This window comes from Cetorhinus maximus, chromosome 2 (genome assembly GCF_964194155.1).
Source record: "Cetorhinus maximus chromosome 2, sCetMax3.hap1.1, whole genome shotgun sequence".
Lineage (NCBI taxonomy): Eukaryota > Metazoa > Chordata > Chondrichthyes > Lamniformes > Cetorhinidae > Cetorhinus > Cetorhinus maximus.
In genome coordinates this window covers 57619815-57641215 of record NC_135880.1, presented here as the reverse complement: position 1 = coordinate 57641215, position 21401 = coordinate 57619815, and the positions used below count along the sequence as shown (strand labels likewise).

Here is a 21401-nt window from a genome sequence, read left to right as displayed (position 1 = left end):
GGATGAGGTTTTGCAAAAAATGCAAAGGCCGCTTGGTCTTTTGATCTGCCCACCAACCCTAAGTTTGGACGGGCAGCAAAAAATTTAATTCAATTAGGTAGTTAATGGCCTTAATAGGACTTTTAATTGTCGGCGGGCATGCTGCCAACTCCCGCGCGCGTCCGCCGACCGAAATATTGCGCTCGCGCATCATTTTACACTCATTTGGGTCACGCGTGTGCCCGCCCAATGAGCAGAAAATTCTGCCCAATGTTTCAAGTTGATTATCCTTCATCAGAATTTACTGACAGCTCTGATGAAGAGCCAGTGACTTGAAACATTAACTTTGTTTCTATCCACAGAAGCTACCTAACTTGCCAAGTATTTCCAACATTTTCTGTTTTCATTTAATACACCTGTTTCCTGTCACTCAACCAACTTCGTATCCATTCATCCACTCGCCTTTTTATTCCATAATTTATTTCATAAATTTTGCAGCAGTGATTGGCTTCTTCCACGTCCAAGGCTATCAACACACAATAAGGCAAGCCAGCGGCTTGTGTGAATAAGAAGGGCTTCCATTCTACTGACATTCAATACAGAAGGAGAATGTAAATCTATGCCACTTTTGCTGAAAGCTGCCTTCATCCTACGATATATATTCATTCCGCTTTCACACCCATTGAGGATTATTTCACCTGTCAGCCAGACTGGCTGATAACATCTTCTGAAATCTCACCACACGCGAGCAACACAGGTACAATGGGACAACCAGGAATAACATGGAGTATCCCATTGGCATTCTGAAGCTTTGATGACTCTGGGGGCTCACTACAATGTAGCCCAAACAAGGTGGACCACATCATAGTAGTTTTAAGCTTTCGGCACACCTGACAACTTCTATGTGCTTCAGTATCTGATGTTTTCCGAGACAGCACTTCAGCTGACAGCTCCATCTGGACTAACTTTCTGACAACTGGCATAATTGATATTGGTTAAGAGAAAACATTATCCCTTAATAATCAGCTTGGCTTAACTGTCAATGTTCACACCTTTTACTTTCTGCTAATAAGCAGCCAGTCGCACACTTAGCACACTTTGATGGTGTCTAATTGTAAAGCCTGATGCATGAAAAATATGAACTAACACAGGACTTCAAGAATACAAATTTATACCGTGTGATACACTGTGGAGTAGATGGGATTAAGTTATAGTTTTAAGAGCTAAATTTAAAGGAAGCGTGTGAATTGCAAGGAGTATTGCCCACCAGCCACAAAAACTGGAAAATCATGAGCAGCATGCTTACATTTGGATATTAAAACTTTTAATTCCATTCATGAACAAAGCCTTGATGACCGATAATTGCAATCTATCACTCAATATAATCTTAGACACTGTTTAAAGTTGGGTAAACTATCTACTTGCTAACCATGCAATTCAACAACCAGCATTTGATTTCTAAAGTTTTGATTTTACCAAAGGATCCATAAGGGTCATCCGAAGCTTCAATCGTAATGGTTGCCTGTGTAACAGCTCCAAGAACAGCTCCCCCTGTGGTCTCATTAATAAGTTCAATCCGAAATGACTCTTCAAGTTCCGGAATTATGTCATTAAGGAGGTAAATTGGCACAGCTTTGCTTGTTTCTCCTTCTAGTAAGATAACATCAGAAGATGCTATGCTGTAATCTTCACCTACAGAAGTAATACAAAAAAAGTTTTATAATAGTTTTCTCTGATAAATTAGATCTTAAAAAGATCCAACGATACTTCTCAAAGGACAATGCATACATAGACACTGTGCACATTTCATTCTCTCTTAGTAGCAGTTTCGTATGTTCAACATTTCCCAGTATTGTTGTGTTTGCAAAATTTCACAGTTATTACTGGGCCACTGGTTTAACAGTTTGATCGTCATCAGTATTCCCACTTTATTATATTTTATCATATGCATTCAATTTTTTGCTGCACTTCTCTTATTGTTTGCCTTCATTTCTCTGTCTCCATAAACCTTGCAATATTCTTTCCCAACCAAAATCAAAGGAATATGCATTCCATCAATTCTACTCTAAAACTGGCTGCAAGACAATGGACAAAAGTAGGTCAGTTTGACCCTCGCTTTAATTTCTCCCTTTCACCTCACTGTGAGGGACTATTTGTTATCCATTCTCCTCCCCTTACCTCCATTTCTTGACCAAAGCAATTTCCTTTTATATTGTATCGATAACATTAAAAAAAATTCAAAAGACACAAATAGGCATTTATAAAACATGCACTGAACCTCAGCTGTAGAGATCGATTTTGAGGAGGTTTCTGAAGAAAGTGGGAGAGGTGGAGAGGACTTTATAAGTAATGTGAATATCAGAGCACACACCCAAACATCCAAAGAGTCTACTGCCAATGGGGGTGCAAAAGGAAGGGGCAAATAAAAAGCCAGAGTCAAAGGAGAGGACAAGACAGCTCCGACTGGTAGCCATGGGTGGAGAATTCTAACTATAAAGTGATTTCTTACCATTTCCAGGCAGGCAATGTTTGATTTTCTACACTATGACTCACAGCACTGCCCAAATCATATTACTAAAACTTTTAAATTAACATATGGTAAACTACAGAAAAAGACTCCAACTCTAAGTCTAATAATAATAGGTATAAATGTTTCTTACCAACTCTCGCTGTCATTGACAAAGCTTGGAATTTTACAGAAACATCTGCAAATATGCCTCCAGTCCTGGTCACATTGATTATTGGTCCGATATAATTTTCAGAAACTCGCACAGCAGAAGTAGAAAGCTGCAGAGTCCCAAATGCATCATCGTTGGCATTGATTATCACGTGAGCCATGATGTCATTCTTTGATCCAAGGCGTGGCGAGCCAGCAACTAAAAGATGGAGTTTTTGTCATCGCAGGTGTGTACACTATTTCACGAATCCATGTGAAAACCCACCAAAATTTCAATAAATATAATTTATTTTATCAGTGTGTGTGAACATGACTTACCTTCCAGGGGCAAGAGGAATGGGACCTGAGTGAGAACAGTTTCTGGGGCTGTAAATAAAGAGAGGCCAAGGCTCGGGGCCTTTCAACTTACCTTCCGGGTGGGGGGTGGGGGGGAGGTGGAGTCGGACTTGTGTGGGAGCACCCTTCCTGAGCTGCTCAGTTGATTTGAAAAAAGTGTGAGTGACATCACAGGAAAGTCGTGAATTGATTGCTTCTTGAGCAGCTGCTATTAGGGACTGTGTTTCAACCCTAGTAACTTTGAAAAACGTAAATTTCTAAACTAGCACAGGGAAAGTACGAATTTATAGGCACAGGAGAGGGAGCTGATTTGTGAGTAAGGGTGAAAAACTTCTACTTTCTACTAATCTCCAGTTTATAGTTAATAGTACAAGAGTAAGTTTAAAGTAAATAAAAGTAACTAAAGTTAAAATAAAGTGATTTAAAAGTTTAAGGTTAAGGCATGGCAGGACAGCTCAGCCAAGTAGACACTTCTCGTGACTCAGACGAGCCCATGTGCAGGAAGTGTCACCAGCTTCACAGTTCTTGAGCTCTGCGTTTCAGAGCTTGAGCAGCAGCTGGAGTCATTGACATGCATCCGTGAGGCAGAGAACTATGTGAGTAGCATATTCAGAGAGGTGGTCACACAACCGCAAGTTAAGGGCAAGCAGGCAGTTAGGGAATGGGCAACCACTAGCCAGTCCAAGAGAAACAGGCAGGTAGTGCAGGAGTCCCCGGAGGTCCTGCTCACTAACCGGTTTTCTGTTTTGGATATTGGTGCGGGTGATGGATCCTTGGAGGGGTGCAGCAGGAGCAAAGCCCATGGCACCATGGGTGGCCCAGCTGTACAGGAGGGGAGGAAGAAGAGCGGAAGGGCAGTACTGGTAGGGGATTCTTTAGTTAGGGGAGCAGGCAAGCATTTCTGCGGCTGTCAACGTGACTCCAGGATGGTTTGTTGTCTCCCTGGTGCTAGGGTCAAGGATTACACAGAACGGCTGCAGGATATTCTTGTGGGGAGAGCGCACAGCCAGAGGTCGTGGTCCACATTCAGGCTAACAACATAGGTAGTAAGGGGGATGTGGTCCTGCAATTAGAGCTTCGGGAGCTGGGTAGAAACTTAGCAAGCAGGATCTCTAAAGTAGTAATCTCCAGATTACTCCCAATGCCACGTGCAAGTGAGTACAGAAATAGAAAGATAAGACAAGTGAATGCATGGCTGGAAAGATGGTGCAGGAGGGAAGGGGTTTAGATTCCTGGGACATTGGGACTGGCTCTGGGGGGAGTTGGCACCTATACAAGCCAGACGGGTTTCATCTAAACAGAGCCGGGACTGAGTTCCTTGCGGGGCATTTCGCCAGTTCTGTTGGGGATGGTTTAAACTAACTCAGCAGGGGTGTCGGAACCAGGAGAGAATATTAGAAAGTAATACCAGGGTGCACAAAATGCTGGGAGAGGCAGATAGGAATAAAATAGAGAATAGCAAGTTAATAGATGATGTCGGAGTAAGGGAGCAAGTCTAAATCAGGGTTACACTGCACGTATGTGAATGCACAGAGTATAGTTAATAAAATTGGCGAGTTACAGACATAGATTGCCTTGTGGGATTATGATGTTGTGGTGATAACAGGGGCCTGGTTTAAGGAAGGGCAGATCTGGGTGTTAAATATTCCTAGTTACAAGGTGTTCAGAAAAGATAGAAAAGGGAAAAAAGGAGTCGGGGTGGCGATTTTGGTGAAGGAGAATATTGCAGTACCGCAGAAAGAGGATATGTCAGAGGATTCAAGGTCAGAATTGATTTGGCTAGAGCTAAGATATAAGAAGGGTGAAATTACATTGCTCGGTGTAATATATAGACCACCAGCTAGCGGGAAGGATATAGAGGAAGAAATCTGCAAGGAAATTACAGAGAGGTGTAAACATCATAGAGTAGTTATAATGGGGGACTTTTAATTACCCGCATATAGACCAGGATAGTGGGGCAGTGAGGAACAAGCGTTCCTAGATAGTGTTCAGGAGAATTTCCTACATCAGTATGTGTCCAGTCCAACAAGAAAGAAGGCACTGCTAGACCTGGTTCTTGTGAATGAGGTGGGCCAAGTAGATCAAGTGACAGTGGGGAACATTTAACGGATAGTGATCATTGTATCATAAGGTTTAGAATGACGGTGGAAAATGACATTGGCCAATCCAGAGTAAAAATAATCAACTGGCAGAAAGCAGGCTTCAATGGGGCAAGAATAAAACTGGGCAAGAACAAAACTGGGCCGGATAGACTGGAACCAAAGGTTGGTGGGAAAAACAATAGCTGAACAATGGGCTACCGTCAAAGAGGACATGGCTTGGCACAGTCAGGGTATGTTACCTCAAAAGGGAAGGGTAGGACAAACAAATCCAGAGCTCCCTGGATGACAAAGGAGATAGAAATTAAGTTAAAGAAGAAAAAGTGTGCTTACAATAGGTGCCAGGTAGCAAATACAAGCAGAATACAGAAGGTTCAAAAGGGATGTGAAAAAGCAAAATACCATAAGCAAGGAGGGATTTTGAAAAAAAACTGGCAGCTAAACTGGAGATTGAAAACAGCGCGAGAGGAGAGGTGATTGGGAGATTGAAAATAAAAGGAGGGGAAGCTGAAGAGGAGCAGCCAGTGTGTGAGTGGCCCAGTGAAGGAGTGGAGCTTTGAGGCTTTGGCTCGTGAGTCTTCGGCGAGCAGAGGCTGATGACAAGCTTGCTCCCAGTGAGGTAAGGCCGCGTAAGTTCCTTTAATTAAATTAGGAGTAGGTAATGGAGGCAGCAGTTAGGGCAGTCGAGTGCTCCGAATGCAGCATGTGGGAAGTCTGGGACAGCACAATTGTCCCTGGTGACTACACCTGCAAAAGATGCATCCAGCTACAGCTCCTGACAAACCGAGTTAGGGAACTGGAGCTGGATGAACTTCGGATCATACGGGAGGCAGAGGCAGTAATAGACAGGAGTTTCAGGGAGACAGTCACCCCTAAAAGTCAGGAGGCAGGTAGCTGGGTGACTGTCAGGAGAGGGAAGGGGAATAGACAGAAAGAGCAGAGCACCCCTGTGGACGTTCCCATGAACAATAGGTATACCGTTTTGGATACTGTTGGTGGGGACGACCTACCAGGGACAAGTTGTAGTGGTCGCGTCTCTGGCACCGAGACTGGACCCTCAGCTCAGAAAGGAAGGAGGGAAAAGAGGAGAGCAGTAGTGATAGGGGATTCGATAGTTAGGGGGACAGATAAGAGGTTCTGTGGGAGAGATCGAGAATCCTGGATGGTCTGTTGCCTCCCTGGTGCCAGGGTCCGTGATATCTCGGATCGAGTTCTCAGTATTCTCAGGAGGGAGGGTGAGCAGCCAGATATCGTGGTCCATGTAGGGACCAATGACGTGGATAGGAAGGAGGAGGTGGTCCTGCAAAGAGAGTTTAGGGAGTTAGGTGCAAAGTTGAAGGACAGGACCTCCAGGGTTACGATCTCAGGAGTGCTACCCGTGCCACGTGCTAGTGAGGCTAGAAATAGGAAGATAATGCAGCTAAATACGTGGCTAAGGAGATGGTGCAGGAGGGAGGGCTTCATGTTTCTGGACAATTGGGCTCTGTTCCAGGGAAGGTGGGACCTGTTCTGACGGGACGGTTTGCACCTGAACTGGAGGGGGACTAACATCCTTGCAGGTAGGTTTGCTAGTGCTGCTCCGGGGGGGTTTAAACTAGATTTGCAGGGGGAGGGGAACCAGAGTGTAAGAGCAGATAGTGAGGTGGAGGAGGATAAAGGTCAAGCGAGGAATACATGTATAGACAGAAATCAAAGGTTTGTACGTGATAGAAATGTTCTCAGGTGCATCTATTTCAATGCAAGGAGTATTGTCGGAAAGGCAGATAAGCTTAGGGCATGGGTTGGCACGTGAGATTACGATATTATTGCAATTAGTGAGACTTGGTTGCAGGAGGGGCAGGACTGGCAGCTCAATGTTCCGGGGTTCCATTGTTTCAGACGTGATAGAGGGGGAGGGATGAAAGGGGGAGGTGTGGCATTACTAGTCAGGGAAAATATCACAGCTGTGCGTAGACAGGACAGCCCGGAGGGCTCCTCTACAGAGGCTATATGGATGGAGCTGAGGAACGGGAAAGGTGTGACCACACTAATAGGGTTATATTATAGACTGCCCAATAGTCAAAGAGAATTGGAGGAGAAAATCTGTAGAGAAATAGCAGACCGATGTAAGAAACAGAAAGTTGTGATAGTAGGAGATTTTAACTTTCCACATATTAACTGGGACTCCCATACTGTAAAAGGGCTGGATGGCTTGGAGTTTGTCAAATGTGTTCAGGAAAGTTTTCTAAATCAATATATAGAGGCACCAACGAGAGAGGATGCAATACTTGATCTCCTATTAGGGAACCAGACAGGTCAGGTGACAGAAGTAACTCTTTTCGAGTCAAAACAATTAACTAAATTAACAATAACAAGGGAGAAATTAAGCACAGCCCCTAAGTCAGGTCAGCTGTAAAACCAAGGACAAAGTTTAAAGGAAACTTACAAACATTAAACCAAAATGTGATTAAAGGGGTCAACAAAACACCCCAGTCCCCGCGGTGCCCACCGGGCACGGAAGGCCTCGATGGTGCCGGCAGACACCGCGTGCTCCCTTTCCAGGGACATCCGGCCGCGAACGTAGCCGCAGAAGAGGGACAAACAATCGGGCGGGACTCCCCTGTCGATCGCCCGCTGCCTGGACCTGTTGATGGCCAACTTGGCCAGGCCCAGGAGCAGGTTCACGAGGAGGTCCTCCTCCTTCCCAACCCCCTTCCGCACCGGGTGTCCGTAGATCAGGAGCGTGGGACTGAAGTGCAAACAAAATAGTAACAAAAGATTTTTTAAATAACTAAAAAGGGAGTGCAGCCTAAGACATCCTATATATGCATGGTCCACGGACTCCACAAGACCGCAAAAAGGGCAAATGTCCTGGGAGTCCGTGAACCTAAACATCCTCCTATTGTAGGGGACTGCTGCATGCAACACCCTCCAACCCAGGTCCCCAATAGAAAGAGGGAGGACACCTCCATAGAGGGCCTCCCATCGGGGGCCTCCGCTGCCAGACGGCAACAAGGCACGCCAGGGCGTGTCCGGGCGGCGGACGAGGGCGAGAAAAAGGAAGGTGTGCAGCAGCAGTCCGTACAGAAAACTCCTCCGCGCCGTGCCAAATGGCACGGAGGGCATGTCCCCGAGGCGGCTCATATTATTGCGGGGCACCGGCACCCGAGGGAGGGTTCGGGGCTTGGGGCCAATGTGGAAGACCACCGCGCACCTGGGCCACCTCGAGACCTAAAATGACATCGGGTCCGAGCACGACCAGAAGTATGTGTAGGCGAACATTTTGGGTCCAGTGACCACAATGTCATTAGTTTTAAGTTAATTAAGGATAAGGATAGGTCTGGTCCTCGAGTAGAGATTCTAAATTGGAGAAAGGCCAATTTTGTGGAAATGAGAAAGGATCTAGGAAGAGTGGATTGGGATAAGTTGTTTTCTGGCAAGGATGTGTTCAGTAAGTGGAAGGCATTCAAAGGTGAAATTTTGAGAGTGCAGAGTTTGCATGTTCCTGTCAGGATTAAAGGCAAAGTTAACAGGCATAGGGAACCTTGGTTTTCAAGGGATATTGGCAATCCGGTTAAGAAGAAGAGAGAGGTGTATACCAGGTATAGGCAACAAGGAGCAAATGAGGTACTTGTAGAGTATAGAAAATGTAAGAAAATACTAAAGAAGGAAATCAGGAAGGCAAAAAGAAGACATGAGGTTGCTTTGGCAGATAATGTGAAGGTAAACCCGAAGGGTTTCTACAAGTATATTAAGAGTAAAAGGATAATAAGGGACACAACTGGTCCCCTTGAAGATCAGAGTGGTCGTCTATGTGTGGAGCCTCACGAGATGGGGGAGATCTTAAACAGTTTTTTTGCATCAGTATTTACTCAGGAAACTGGCATAGTGTATAAGGAAGGAAGGGAAACAAGCAGTAGTGTCATGGAACATATAGAGATTAAAGAGGAGGAGTTGCTTGCTGCCTTACAGCGAATAAAGGTAGATAAATCCCCCGGGCCTGACATGATATTCCCTCGGACCTTGAGGGAGACTAGTGTAGAAATTGCAGGGGCCCTGGCAGAAATATTTAAAATATCCTTAGCCACGGGTGAGTTGCCAGAGGATTGGAGGGTAGTTTATGTTGTTCCGTTGTTTAAAAAAGGCTCCAAAAGTAAACCAGGTAATTACAGGCCAATGAGTCTGATGTCAGTAGTAGGTAAATTATTGGAAGGTGTTCTGAGAGATCGGATATACAATTATTTGGACAGCCAAGGGCTGATTAAGGATAGTGGGCATGGCTTTGTGCGTGGTAAGTCGTGTTTAACGAACGTTGTAGAGTTTTTCGAGGAGGTTACTAAGAAAGTAGATGAAGGAAAGGCTGTGGATGTTGTCTACATGGACTTTAGTAAGGCCTTTGACAAGGTCCCACATAGGAGGTTAGTTCAGAAGGTTCAGACACTTGGTATCCATAGAGAGGTTGTAAACTGGATTCGAAATTGGCTGTGTGGGAGAAGACAGAGAGTGGTAGTGGATGATTGCTTCTCAGACTGGAGGCCTGTGACTAGTGGTGTGTCTCAAGGATCTGTGCTGGGACCATTGTTGTTTGTTGTCCATATCAATGATCTGGATGATAATGTGGTAAATTGGATCAGCAAGTTTGCTGATGACACTAAGATTGGAGGCGTTGTGGACAGCGAGGAAGGCTTTCAAAGCTTGTAGAGGGATCTGGACCAACTGGAAAAATGGGCCAGAAAATGGCAGATGGAATTTAATGCAGAAAAGTGTGAGGTGTTGCATTTTGGAAGGACAAACCAAGGTAGGACATACACAGTCAATGGTAGGGCACTGAGGAGTGCAGAGGAACAAAGGGATCTGGGAGTTCAGATACATAATTCCCTGAAAGTGGCGTCACAGGTAGACAGGGTTGTAAAGAAAGCTTTTGGCATACTGGCCTTCATAAATCAAAGTATTGAGTATAGGAGTTGGGATGTTATGGTGAGGTTGTATAAGACATTGGTGAGGCCAACTTTGGAGTATTGTGTGCAGTTCTGGTCGCCTAACTACAGGAAGAATATCAGTAAGATTGAAAGAGTGCAGAGAAGATTTACTAGGATGTTGCCGGGTCTTCAGGAGTTGAGTTACAGGGAAAGATTAAACAGGTTAGGACTTTATTCCTTGGAGCGTAGAAGAATGAGGGGAGATTTGATAGAAGTGTACAAAATTATGAGGGGTATAGACAGAGTAAATGCGAGTAGGCTCTTTCCACTTAGATTAGGAGAGATAAACACGAGAGCACATGGCTGTAGGGTGAAAGGGGAAAGGTTTAGGGGGAACATTAGGGGGAACTTCTTCACTCAGAGAGTGGTGGGAGTGTGGAACGAACTGCCATCTGACGTGGTAAATGCGGGCTCAAGAATAAATTGGATAGATACATGGATGGGAGAGGTCTAGAGGGTTATGGACTGGGTGCAGGTCAATGGGACTAGCGGAATAATATTTCGGTACAGACTAGAAGGGCCGAATGGCCTGTTTTTCTGTGCTGTAGTGTTCTATGGTTCTAACATTAAAAAAAATCCCAAAGTATTCTATAAGCACATCAATAGGAAAAGGGTGGTGAAAGGAGAAGGGCCTATTAGGGACCAAAAAGGGGGTTTACATGTAGAGGCAAGAGGCATGGCTGAGGTATTAAATGAATACTTTGCATCTGTCTTTATCTATGAGATAGATGCTGCCCAGGCCATGGAGAGAAGGAAACTCAGTCACTAGAAGGATTTAAAATTGATAAAGAGTAGGTATTGGATAAGCTGTCGGTACTTAAAGTTGATAAGGCACCGGGACCGGATGAGATGCATCCAAGATTATTGAAGGAACTGAGAGTAGAAAATGCAGAGGCACTGGCAATAATCTTTCAATGTTCCCTGGATTTGGGGGAGGTAGCAGAGAACTGGAGAATTGCAAACATTATGCCCTTGTTCAAAAAAGATTGTAAAGATCTGCCCTGCAATTACAGACCAGTCAGCTTCAGGTGGGAAACTTCTAGAAACAATTATGCAGGATAGAATTAATTGTCACATGGAAAAATATGGGTTGATTTGGAAGAGTCAGCATTGATTTGTTAAAGGAAAATTGTGTCTAACTAACATGCTGGAGTTTTTTGAAGAGGTAACAGATGGTTGATGAGGGCAAGGCCATTGGTGTGGTATATATGGACTTCTAAAAGATACAGTACCATACAACAGACTTGTGAGGAAAGTTACAGGTCATGGAATAAAAGGGACAGTAGCAATGTGGATACAAAATTGGCTGAGGGATAGGGAACAAAGAGTAATGGTTAATGGGTATTTTTTGTGCTGTAAGAAGGTTTGTAGTGGAGTTCCCCAGGGGTCGGTATTGGGACCCTTGGAGGGGACAATTTCAAAGTTTGCAGATAACACAAAACTTTGAGGAGGACAGTGTAGAACTTCAAAAGAGCACTGACACATTGGTGAAGTGGACAGATAGATGGCAGATGAAATTCAATGCGGAGAAGTGTGAGGTGATAAACTTTGGTACAAAGAACATGGAGAGACAGTATAAAATAAAGGGTACCATTCTAAAGGGTATGCAGGAGCAGAGAGACCTGGGTTTATATGCACATAAGTCATTAAAGGTGGCAGGACAGATAGAGAGCTGTTTCTAAAGCATACAATATTCTAGGCTTCATTAATAAGGGCATAGAGTAAAAGGGCAGGGAGGTTATGATGAACTTATATAAGACACTGGTTAGACCTCAGCTGGAGTATTGTGTACAGTTCTGGGTGCCACACTGTAGGAAGGGTGTGAACGCATTGGAGAGAGTGTAGAGGAGGTTTACGAGAATGGTTCCAGGGATGAGACACCTCGGTTATGAGGGAAGACTGGAGAAGTTGGGACTGTTTTCCTTAGAGAGGAGATGAGACTTGATAGAAGTTTTCAAGATCAAAGAGGGGTCTGGGCAGAGTAGATAGGGAGAAACTGTTTCCGCTCGTAAAAACCTAATCAACCATTTTGGTTTACTCACTTGGTCTGTCCTGCTCCCCTTTCAGCAGCACAACATTATGCAACTGGACAAATACAGACTCTGGCCGCTCAGGTTCTACATCATCCAGTATGGGAATGGTTACATTAACTTCTGTTTGATTGGCTTCAAAAATTACTGACCCAGATATGGCAAGATAATCACTTTCTTCTGTTCCCCTAGCAATGAAATATGGCAGATCAGTTGTCTTTATGTCATCCACAGTTGAGTACGTGACTATGGCAATACCCATGAATCCATTTAACCTCTCAACTGTCAGTGTCACATTCTGGTCTTCCTCTTCAACTCTGACTGGTCGACTTCTTTCCGAAAAGATGAACACACCATAGGGGTCATCATTAGCTAGAACTGTCAAGGTAGCATTTGTTAGACTTCCCAGGCGACCTTTTGAAACATTACTCATGTAAATCAGAAACTCTTCATCCAATTCTGGAACTTCATCTGAAGCCACCTGCAGGACAATGCTGGCCAGAGATTGTCCTGTTTCGAATGTGATATTGCCATGGGTATTAATCAAATTATTGTAAGGATCAGAGACAACATCCCAAAATAAAGTAGCCTGGGACAGGGCACCACCAGCTCGTGCAACCTAAAAATTCAAACAACTTATTATTAATCTTGTAAATTGTATAATGCAGGTTGTCAATTTTAGAATACTACCAATCGGTTCCACAATGTAAGGGCACTACAATATATTCTCAAATTTAACATGACAAACTAAGCATCTTTCCCACCAACAAATTTTTGTTTTTCAGCAAAATTTCTATTTTCCATCCCAGATAAAATGTCTGATAATAGGCAAGACAAATTACTGACCTGTAATAAAACAATGTCATGACCCCCTTCAGGTTCTGTACCATTCAAATGCAAAGAGTCATTGCTGAATTGGAACACTCCATAGGCATCATCAGAGGCATCAATAATCACTATGATTTCAGATGCTATCCCAAGGCTGGCTGCAAATCAAATTAATTGAAAAAGTGGCACTTTAATCTTTTCACCACTTTGGACTGTTTATGTTATCTGAAAAAACAACTGATATTTATTAAATAACTTTCACAGGAAGAGTGTATAAAACAGTTTTTTTTAAATACATAACCTTGTATTTTTATTTTTACAAGTGTGATTAATGCCATTGGTTAAGGCACTGAGCCTAACATTTCTATGGCTGTAAGGAAAAGAAGATCTTGTCTTTGGAGACAGGAATTCAAGGCTGAACTGAGGTCTACTTTTGTCCTGTTTGTAGTGCCGTTTACATTTTGATGAGGGCAAAGTCAATGAGCAGTTAGGTCAAAGGTCTTCCATCAGTCCTCAGATCAAGGATGCTCCTCAACTACTCCAGAAATTGTATCCTGTAAGCCTTTAATAAGGCCTGATGAAAACTTACACAGGCCTGAGTTATTGTAAATACCAATGAGGTCTTCTGAAAGTCCCAGATATTTACCAGATGAAGATATTGTAATCCAGAGGCCTGGATTAGTAAAAAATTAAAATCACACAATGTCAATTTCAGAATTTGAATTTAGTTTTAAAAAATCTAGGAAGTTAACAAAAGGCATAAGGAAAAAAGTGACCATGAAGCTGGTGAATTGTCCTAAAAATCCAAATGATCCTTTAGGAAAGTATTTCTGACATCCTTATCCAGTATGGTCCATATATGGCTTCCCCACCAACACACTTGACTCTTAAAGGCTGACTGAAGTGGTCTACTGAGCAACTCCATGGTATCAGATCATTGATTTGATATTTCACGAACAGAAAACAGAAAAAAACATAGCGCCATCTTTTCAGGTCAGCTAAGGATCGACAATAAATGCCAACCTTGCCAGTAATATCCATTTCCCAGGAATGAATTTTCTAAACTCCTTTCTATTATCACACAGAAGCATAAGGAAGTTCGAAGGCTCATAGTAAAGTTTTAAGTTGTTTGATACTTAATCAATCTTCCTTGGGGATCCTGGAGAATTTATACACAACTTTTTTTTAAGCAGGTTAAGTCGCTTAAATAGTTTTCATGATATATTGTACATGATCAATGGAAAATTGGGTTTTATAGGGTCAACGCTCAAATTATTGTTCTGTATTTCCATGTTCTATGTATTAACTAACTATGTATTACAATAACAATGCAGTTTATTAAAAAGTATGGTTTTTAATGTAATGAAAACCACAAGAAGCTGAGGTAAGTCAATAGAATACATCTCCCACAAACAAAAGCTGTATTCTGAAAAGAAAGCATAAAAAGTAACACATGACAAAGAAACTGAAACATTTGGCCAAATCTTCCAGTCTCCAGATCATTACAGACCAGGCATAAGGCTGGTGTGTCGGGACCCTGCTTTCTTGACACACAGACCAATGTGGGAATTGCCCAGGAAGTTCAAATTTCCAATGAGGCCCTATGCGAATGTCTCTACTTTGGACAGTTTCGTGGTATTTACCTGGATAATTACCCAGGAAATGTTAGATAGATTAAAACCTAGTCTAACACCTGTATAACTCCCCAACCAACTCCCCAAACTAGGCCCCTAACTCCCTGACCAACCACCACCCTACCCCTGGGCTCCGACCACCAGTCTACCCCTCTGGACACCCAACTACCCCCCGACCCATGACCCACTCACCTGCTTACCCATCTCACCCACCCTAACCACCAATCCACTCACTCACCTGCCCAATCACCTACCTACCCAGTAACCCATCTATCCACTAACCCACTAACCCATTCACTAACATTCAAACTGGACATTTAAATTTATCGTACTGTATTCGGTAACGTAAAACAGGGTAGGCGTGTCCTGTATTTCCCTGACTCTTAATCCGTTCCAACTGAGTTCCCTGAGGCACACAGCGCATTTCTGTGAAAGATGGGATCGGAAGATCCTGAAGCAATGCGCAGTAGTGTCAAGTCAGGGGAATTTGTGAGCGCAGTAGCAATCTGATTGCCATTGCCGCTGCTCAAAAGATTTGGGCCCTTTGGAGTTAAGCTGAATCATCATTGCAGTATTGTAGTTAATTGTTTAAAGCTTCAGTGCTGTGATATTTAATGAAAATCTTTTAGGCATTCAATAATGTCAACTACTATTGCAGTTCTTCTAATTTCTCCAACTCTCCTCCCAAGCTCCGGGTGACAATCCCAACTCATCCAGAACTCTGTTGGGAACATGCTGTTCTCTGCCAAAGATCCCATACCTGTCACCCTGTCCTTACCAATTTTTTCACAGCACAAAGTGCAATTGTCCTGCCCTACATCCTACTTGCATCTTTTGTACTTCCAAATCTAGCCTTCTGTGTGACCCCTGTCCTTCCAGTCTAATATCACTGCCAGATCCATCAGCCATCTCATCTGCATGCTTTGGAATTCTCTACTGAAAACATTATGGAATTCCTTCAACAAAATACTCCATTTCCCCCATCTTCAAAATTTCTTTAAAACCTACCCCCTTAGCAGCATTTAGACATCTGTATTTCTTCTCCTGAATAGGTCTGACCCTCACTTAGATAAGCATATTGTTTAACTTCTAAAAGTGCACACATATATATATATTATATATATATATATACATATATATAAAATCTGAAATAGAACTATTAACATGTTCACTGACAAAGTTATGCCCAAAAAGTTGAGTGTCCTCTTTCCTGCAAAACACCATCGCCCATCCCACCTACACCTCCCCCCCGCCACCAACCATCAACAATCCTTAACTTTCAATAAAGCCCATCCTATTTGAAATTTGAATGCTTACACAATATCTGCATAGAGCTGATAGCATCTCTATCACACTTCCAGAAAGAATACAAGACATCTGATGGGCAATCATGCTCGCATCTCTGAATGTCAATCTCCCCGCTTTACATAAACGATTTAGCTATATAAGTTTGTTCATTTCTTCCTACTAAATTCTATATATGTTTTCCTGCATGCTCCGGCATTCTCTTCATATTCAATAAGCTATGAACATGCGAACAAAGAGCACTAGGCCATTGAGCCTGTTGAGCCTGCTCCGCCGTTTAATAAGATCATGGCAGATCTCATAGTAACCTCAAATCTGCATCCCGCCTACCCCCAATAACCTATCATCCCCTTGCTAACCAAGAATCTACCCACCTCTGCCTTAAAAATGTTCAAAGACACTGCTTCCACCGTCTTTTCGGGAAGAGAGTTCCAAAGACTCACAACCCTCTGAGGGAAAAAGTTTTACCTCATCTCCATTTTAAATGGGCAATCTCTTATCTTTAAACAGTAACCCCTAGTTCTAGATTCTCCCACAAGAGGAAACATCCTCTCAACATACACCCTGTCAAGACCTCTCAAGATCTTAAAGGTTTCAATCAAGTCACCTCTCAATCTTCTAAACTCCAGCGGATACAAGCCTAACCTGTCCAACCTTTCCTCATAAGACAACCCGCCCATTCCAGGTATTAATCTGGTAAACCCCTGAACTGCTTACATTGCATTTATATCCTTCCTTAAATAAGGTGACCAATACCGTACACAGTATTCCAGATGTGGTCTCACTGGTGCTCTGTATAACTCAAGCATAACCTCCCTACTTTCGTATTCAATTCCCCTCGCAATAAATGATAACATTCCATTAGCTTTCCTAATTACTTGCTGTACCTGCAGACTAACGTTTTGTGATTCATGCATTTGGACACCCAGATCCCTCTGAATCTGAGCTCTGCAATCTCTCATGATTTAGATATTATGCTCCTCTTTTATTCTTCCTGTCAAAATGGACAATTTCACATTTTCCCCAATATACTCCATTTGCCAGATCTTTGCGCACTCAATTAACCTATCAATATCTTTTTGTAGCCTCCTTATGTCCTCTTCACAACTTACTTTCCTACCTATCTTTGTGTCATCAGCAAATTTGGCAACCATCTCATCCATCCCTTCTTCCAAGTAATTTATATAAATTGTAAACAGTTAAGGTCCCAGCACTGATCCCTGTGGCATACCACTCATTACATCTTGCCAACCTGAAAAAGACCCATTTATGCCTACTCTCTACTTCCTGTTAGCCAACCAATCTTCTATCCATGCAAATATGTTACCCCCTATACCATGAGCTTTTATTTTCCGCAATAACCTTTGATGTGGGCACTTTATCAAATGCCTTCTGGAAATCTAAGTACAGTCAATCCACCGGTTCCCCTTTATCCACAGCACATGTTACCTCCTCAAAGAACTCCAATAAGTTGGTTAAACACAATATCCCTTTCACAAAACCATGTTGGCTATGACTGATTACCTTGAACTTATCCAAGTGCCCTGCTACAGTTTCTTTAATAATAGCTTCTAACATTTTTCCTATGACAGGCCTAACTGGTCTGTAGTTTCCCGCTTTCTGTCTCCCTCCCTTTTTGAATAATGGAGTTACATTAGGTATCTTCCAATCTAATGGGACCCTCCCTGAGTCTAGGGAGTTTCAGAAAATTAAAACCAATGCATCAACTATCTCACTAGCCACTTCATTTAAGACCTGAGCATGAGGTCCATCAGGACCCAGACAGTTGTCAGCCAGCAGCTCCAACAATTTACTCAGTATCACTTCCCTCGTGATTGTAATTTTCCTGAGTTCTTCCCTCCCTTCCATTTTCTGATGTATAGCTGCTTCTGAGATGTTAGTTGTATCCTCTATAGTAAAGACTGATGCAAAATATCAGTTCATTTCATCTGCCCATTCCCTTGTTTTATCAATCTCCAGGTTCACTTATCTGTTTTTATATTTCTGGCTAGCTTTCTCTCATACTCTAATTTTTCACTCCTTATTAATCTTTCAGTCATCCTCTGCTGTTCCTTATATTCTATCCAATCTTCTGGCCTTCCACCTAACTTTGCACAATTATATGCCTTTTCTTTAAGTTTGATACTTAAAGAAGTATCTTTACTTCTTTAACCTTTCTAGTTAACCACGGATGGTGTGTCCATCCCTCGGACTTTTTCTTATTGCTGGAATGTATCTACTCTGAGTATTCTGAAATAGTGGTGGGGAAACGATTGGAAGCAATTCTGAGGGACAGAATTAATCTACACTTGGAGAGGCAGGGATTAATCAAGGACAGTAAGCATGGCTTTGTTAATGGGAGGTCATATCTGACCAATGTGATTGAATTTTTCAAAGAGGTGACCAGGTGTGTAGATGAGGACAATGCATTTGACCTAGTCAACTTAGACTTCAGCAAGGCTTTTGATAAGGTCCTGCATGGGAGACTGATAACGAAGGTCAGAGCCTATGGGATCCAAGGTAATTTGGCAAATTGGATCCAGAATTGGCTGAGTGGCAGGAAGCAGAGGGTGATGGTCGAGGGATGTTTTTGTGACTGGATGCCTGTGTCCAGTGGGGTTCCACAGGGATCGGTGTTGGGTCGCTTGCTGTTTGTGGTATATATAAACGATTTAAACTTGAATGTAGGAGGGTTGATCAGTAAGTTCACGGATGACACAAAAATTGGTGGGGTGGTAAATAGTGAGGAGGATAGCCTTAGATTACAGGAGGATATAGGTGGGCTGGTCAGATGAGCTAATCAGTGGCAAATGGAATTTAATCCAGATAAGTGTGAGGTGATGCACTTGGGCAGTACAAACAAGGCACGGGAATACACGATGAATGGTAGGACACTGGGAAGTACCAAGGATCAGAGGGACCTTGGTGTGCATGTCCACTAGTCCCTTAAGGTAGCGGGACAGGTAGATAAGGTGGTTAAGAAGGCATATGGGATACTTGCCTTTATTAGCCGAGGCATAGAATTTAAGAGCAGGGAGGTTGCTGGAACTGTATAAAATGCTGGTTAGGCCACAGCCAGAGAATTGTGTGCGATTCTGGAATCTGCATTATAGGGAGGATGTGATTGCACTAGAGAGAGTGCAGAGGAGATTTACCAGGATGTTGCCTGGGCTGGAGAGTTTTAGTTATGAGGAGAGATTGGATAGACTGGGGTTATTTTCCCTGGAGCAGAGGATATTGAGGGGGGACATGATTGAGGTGTATAAAATTGTCAGGGGCATAGATAGGATAGACAGGAAGGAACATTTCCCCTTGGTGGAGGGATCAATAACTAAGGGCATAGATTTAAGGTAAGGGGCAGGAGGTTTAGGGGAAATGTGAGGAAGAATTTTTTCACCCAGAGTTTGGTGGGAATCTGGAACTCACGGCCTGAAAGGGTGGTTGAGGCAGAAACCCTCAAGTATTTGGATGTGCACTTGCGATGCCATGGCATACAAGGCTATGGGCCTAGTGCTGGAAAATGGGATTAGAATAGTTAGGTACTTGTTTGACCGGTGCAGACTCAACGGGCCGTAGACTGTGCTGTAGACCTCTATGACTCTATAGCCCCTTAAATGTTTGCCACTGCATTTTTATTGATCTCTTTCTTAACCTAATTTGTAAATTCACTTCCTGAACTTAGGTCATCCCTCTCTATTGTGCTAATACCATCATTATGTCATGAAAGTATGATATTTTTCATAATATTATTGTGGTTTATTACAAAGTAGGTTTATGAGTGTGAGTCTGGATGGTTCTGTCTGTGTGATTTAATTGAATTGGAGTCAGAAAGACTGCAAGGTTGAAATTATCAAAAGAAGTTAAGTGTAAAAGGCATTTGAAATGCTAATGAATAAACATGGCTGAGGGCAGCATGTAGGGTGTGAAGGAAATTTGAAGTTTTAGGTAAGTGAAGAAGTTGTTTAGGTTTCAAAGGGATGCTAGGATGTTTACAACTTACGAGATAAGCAATGCCAAGCAGTATGTTTATTTTTTCGCAAAGGTACTGACCGTATTGGCAACATGAAAGATTTTTATACTATGGGAAAAATAAATTTCCAAAGACATATAGAACAATGGAATTTATAGATTAAAGAGAGAGAAACATATATAAAGAAAGATGGAAGGCTATTTTGGGTGGCCATGTAAGATCTAAAAGGACTGTATAAAACAGCCTTGGGAAAAAGTCTCCAGCCACTTTTGCAGGAGCCTGTTCTGGCCAGCAATCAAAGTTGGAGAAATGTCTTTGGAATTCCACTGTCGAGTGGGTGCTATGGTAAACTTGGAGGATTGCCTATCTAAATGTAAAATCTATTTTGGACTGTTGCCTTAAAGAGAGTGTGTAATTGGGAGTCAGGCTAATTAGGAATGTTGGGGTTTGTTATAGTATTAAGTAGCTGTAATCTTACCTATGTGCTTGAAATCTTTTATTTTGTTAATAAATGTTTTAATTTAATTTTTCAAATTTCTAAAGGTGTTAGTGGACTCATTACTTCTGAATTCAGTGCACAAACCTTCTCATAATAAATACAAATTGCAAAACCCCATAGTGATAGCCTGGCCAGGTTGATACGCCTGGCACACATCATCTGCCACGTCATGATAATTAACTAACAGAGCCACCCCTCCACCTTTTCCTCACTTCCTGTCCTTCCTAAATGTCCTATACCCCTTAATATTCAGGCCCCAATCCATATTCTCCTGCAGCCATGTCTCTATAATGGCTATCAAATCAGACTTATTTGTTTCGAAGATTAATCATGCTTAACTTTCACTCCAACTCATTCTTTCTAATGACCGCAAAACAGAAATTCCTTACCTCCCTCATTTTCCCTCGCCCTTACAATCTACAGGCTTCTAAAAAAAAACCCAAATATGGAGTAACTTTACTATTTTTTAGGTCATTAGTGCTCAACACCCATCTTTATTTTTTACAGATGCTGCTAGGTCTGCTTTGTTTTTCCAGCATGTCCTGTGTTTTATTTCAGTTTTCCAGTATTTGGGGTTCTTTTCACATCTTATTTATATCATCTTTACAATTCTTCTTTTCAAATTCCAGGATTAATTTTCCAGTCTCATCTCTCTAGCCTCCCTTTCGTGGGTTCCTACTTGCACCCTTCATTATTCCAATTCTAGCCAGTGTATTCCTTCATTCCACTATCACTTCAGCCATTTCACATGTTCCCTTTACTAGAGTTCTTTTACTGAACCATCCAACATTGTTACATCTCGTCCCATTTTTAAAATCTTCTTTAAAATCTATCTATCGCTTTAACTGCCATATATGCTCATGTAAAAGTTGAGTTTCTGAGACCAGATTTTTCAAAAAAAATATAGGGGGTCAATGTTTACACAAACAATACTTTCAAGAGGTTGAAATCCATGCTAGTTCTTGGGAACAACCAAGCTGCCAATAAAGACGCTGGGCCATAATTTCTGAGCTCCAGGGCATCACATTGGGCAGGGGGGGTGGGGGCGGTACCCCAAAGACGTGCTGGGGAACCCACCCCCTGGAA

General features: G+C 42.6%; 1 protein-coding gene across 1 annotated transcript in view; it reads right to left on the bottom strand.

Annotated features, from left to right (window-relative positions):
* adgrv1 (adhesion G protein-coupled receptor V1) overlaps window positions 1-21401 on the bottom strand; it is a 735500-nt gene that overhangs the window by 550671 nt on the left and 163428 nt on the right. The window contains exons 26-29 of the mRNA XM_078557559.1: window positions 12926-13065; window positions 12092-12698; window positions 2640-2855; window positions 1456-1671 (exon numbers count right to left, since the gene is read on the bottom strand). Coding sequence (XP_078413685.1) covers window positions 1456-1671; window positions 2640-2855; window positions 12092-12698; window positions 12926-13065 — 1179 coding nt within the window. The remainder of the gene's footprint in view (window positions 1-1455; window positions 1672-2639; window positions 2856-12091; window positions 12699-12925; window positions 13066-21401) is intronic.